The sequence below is a fragment of the Thalassophryne amazonica genome, chromosome 14 (genome assembly GCF_902500255.1).
Source record: "Thalassophryne amazonica chromosome 14, fThaAma1.1, whole genome shotgun sequence".
Lineage (NCBI taxonomy): Eukaryota > Metazoa > Chordata > Actinopteri > Batrachoidiformes > Batrachoididae > Thalassophryne > Thalassophryne amazonica.
In genome coordinates this window covers 27,904,554-27,907,916 of record NC_047116.1, presented here as the reverse complement: position 1 = coordinate 27,907,916, position 3,363 = coordinate 27,904,554, and the positions used below count along the sequence as shown (strand labels likewise).

The 3,363-nt window shown below is 43.0% G+C and overlaps 1 protein-coding gene across 1 annotated transcript; it reads right to left on the bottom strand.

The window, feature by feature from the left end:
- Positions 1-1,256: 1,256 nt before the first annotated feature.
- On the bottom strand, positions 1,257-3,108 carry LOC117524783 (homeobox even-skipped homolog protein 2-like). The gene is given in 4 exon segments (XM_034186602.1): positions 1,257-1,612; positions 1,614-1,885; positions 2,194-2,432; positions 2,687-3,108. Coding segments are annotated over 4 exon segments (1,245 nt in total). The 5' UTR covers positions 3,081-3,108; the 3' UTR covers positions 1,257-1,272.
- Between the last annotated feature and the right edge of the window lie 255 nt (positions 3,109-3,363).

Sequence of the window (3,363 nt, the reverse complement as noted above, 5' to 3'; positions counted from 1 at the left end):
TTTATTATCATTATTATTATCATTATTTTTGTTGTAGTAGTATTTTTGAGTGGAACTTAAAGAAATAATTCCTTGATCATTTTCACAAAATCCAGGTTCTGAATTTGGATTATCGGTGAGCTCACATTGCAATTATGACGGTCGTGTACATCCAGTGTTTTAACATTGAAAACATTCAGCAAGTCACATGAAATAAATTAAAAACGTCTTTCAGAATTTTTTTTTCCAACATCACCATCCACAAGCTTTTTTTTTTTTCCAGGGCAATTAGAGATCCAGATTTCCTATCAGTGGGGGTATTTGTAAAATATTTTTCCATTTACATTTCATATTGGTGATGTTTCATCACGAACAAATAAAATATCACGCAGCAATTAATACAGACGCAAACAGACTGTGAGTTCATCTTATTTTGTCTGATTTGCGCCTTTTTCAGTCCCGTCAATGCTGAAGAGTTCCTGTAGGAACTGTCTCTGGAAAAGTGGATTTGATTTTTTTTAAAAAAAAAGGGGGGGGAGAGAAAAAGGCAAAGAAGGACTTCGGCAATGTAAATAAAATACTGCATAAACTGAAGAATTTCACATGAATAATTTCCCGGGGCTTTTTTCTTCTTCTTGTTCTTCTTCTTAGCATCTTAACATTTTTAAAAAAAACCTGTCAAACATTATGTTTGTATGTGCATTTCTGCGCAGCAGAACGCGCTGGTCTTTTGTATGTCTAATGACTTCCCTCCGCGGGTTGTTAGCACATGACAGCGGGTCTCAAAACGACGAACTTTCGTACAGGAGCTTCATCTAGGTACATGATTGGCAATTTTTGTCATGATCCTCTCGTTATTAACATAAAAATTGACGCTCTAAAATTAGACGCGTCTTCTCGAGCTGATTAGGGGGGTCCCTGGGTGTTGGAGAACAAGCTGCTGCTGCCAAAATCTCACTCTATTAGGCCTATAGTGAAGAAAGATGCTGCCGAGCAAAAAAAAAAAAAAAAAAAAAAGGGAGATCTTATGGTAAATCTGGAAAGCATAATTAGGTTTGGAATTTTGGATGCTTGTGGCCAGATTGCAGCGAAAATATGATATTTATAGTGAAAGCAGTGATGCGTAATTTCCCCAAAGCCTATAAAAAGTTGTCATGGCACCACACGTGTAGAAACTTAGTTTGTTGTTGGTTTAACATTGTTATAAAAAGGGGTTGGATTTGAATCAGATTTTTTTTTTTTTAATAAGTCTGCGCTTGGAATTTTTTTTATGCGCATGTCTTGCGTGAGGAGTTATCTGTTGAGCGCAGCTTCTTCTCGTTGGTCTGGTGACGGGACTGACGTCTTGCTGAGGACGGCGGCAGAATAAGGCAAAAATCCACTCTCGGATCTCTGCCCTGATGCCGTGCAGGTAAAGTCAGCGCTGGTGCTCCTGGAGCTCAGCGCGCTCGCCGCCTGGCTGCTGTGGCAGCTCAGGCACGAGCAAGGCCCGGTGGCCGACGGCGCGCTCACCGCCGCCGCCGCCGCCGCAGCCGCCGCGGCTGCCGACGCCGCCGCCGAGCTGTTCAGGCCTGCGGGTGACTGGTAAAGTCCCGGATGCCTGAAGCTGCACAGGAGCTCCGGCCGTGAGTAAGTGGGACAGTGCGCGGAAGGTATCGAGGGGCCGGATGGAAGTGGCAAAAGGCGACGAGGCGGCGCCCGTAGCGGCGGCGGCGGCGGCGGCTGCTGTGACGCCGACGTGCGGATAGTAATGTAGAGGCATGTGCGAGTGGAAAGGGTAAGGTAGGCTCCCTGTAGCCGCCGCGTGCGTCATCATGTAGGTGTAGAAGCTGGGATCTGCTGGATGAGGCCAGGACATGGCCAAGCGCTGCCTTTTATCCTTCATGCGTCTGTTCTGGAACCACACCTGCACAAAAAGTCAACACAAGGCACATATTGAAACTGCCAAGCTCTAAATTTACAGCCGTGCAAGTTTGCGTCTGAACAACACACACATGCACAGTCATGCATGAAAACTAGGCTTATTTTTCCGTGCATTTTGTGCACAATGCAATTTGTACATGCACATTGTTTAAAAAAAAAATTAAAAAACGGCAACATTTTATCAGGGTATCAAATATGTCACCTCTGTTTTTCTTTTTTTCTGTTTTTTTTTTTTCTTTTTTGCACAGCAAATCACACAAACATAAATAAATAATAATGATTAATTGGTACCTTAATTGTAGTCTCCGGCAGGTTTAGCGCTGCAGCTAATTCACATCTTCTCGGTCTTGAGACATAATTTTCCCTGTAAAATTCTTTTTCAAGCCTTCCAATTTGTTCTCTGGTGAAAGCAGTCCGATATCTTCTGACTTGATCGCTGTTCGAATTTGATGCTGCCGTTGAATTGCCGTTCATGTTCGGCATGGAGTTGGAAGTGATGTTGGAAGTCCCAGAATTACTGTCTGAAAAACCTGAAAATAAACAAATAAATACACAAATTAAATGAAATAAATTATTCATATCGAACACGTGGAAATAAGGTGCTGGATAAGCGTCAAACGTACGCGTATAAAATCTAGTAAAAATAATAATGCGTTTATTTCTAGATGCAAAAAAAATGTATATATAATAATATAATAATATAATAATAATAATATAATAATAATAATAAATTTGGAAATGTGAATAAAATAAATAGATTTCATATAAATATTCTAAGTATTACCTTTGTTGTTTTCTTTGTGCTGGCTCGGGGAGCGGTGCCCAGGGCATCCCACCTCCACATCACTGTTTATATCTGATTCTTGCGAAACTTCGGAGTACAAACTCATTTTCTTCCTGTTTTCTGATGACGAAATATCTGCCGAAGAGCTGTTTTCGCTGCCGTGGTGCGTCCCGAATAGACTGTCTATCTCAAATTTGCCTTTTGTCGGGATGTCTGCGAGGTTTCCGTGCAGGGAGGTGGCGGTGATTCTCGGACTGAGCCGTCCGCCGTGCTGAGAGTTCTCCAGGGCCTCCAGGACCGAATTAGCCGGGGTGTCTGCAAGCCTTTTCCCCGCGACGGGACTGTGCAAACTCCTCTCCATCAGTATCATCTCTTTTCTTATCCTCTCCATCATTAAACAGGAAGAAGGAGGAAAAAAAAAATAAAGGGGGGGGGGGGGGAAAGGTACGCGTCGTCCAGATGGGGTGCAGGAGCGCCGAGGAGTTGTGCAGGCGCCTGCTTCTAAAATAACTATCTAACTAAACCTTTTTATATATATATCAGCAAAGCGCACAAAAAATGAAAGAATTGTGGATGCGGCCGACGGAACGCCTGCTCAGAATGAGCCGTGCGTCCTCCCCGCACGCAGCAGCCAAATGTCATTCATCAAAAGTGGTTGGTGTTTCGTTGTTAAAATG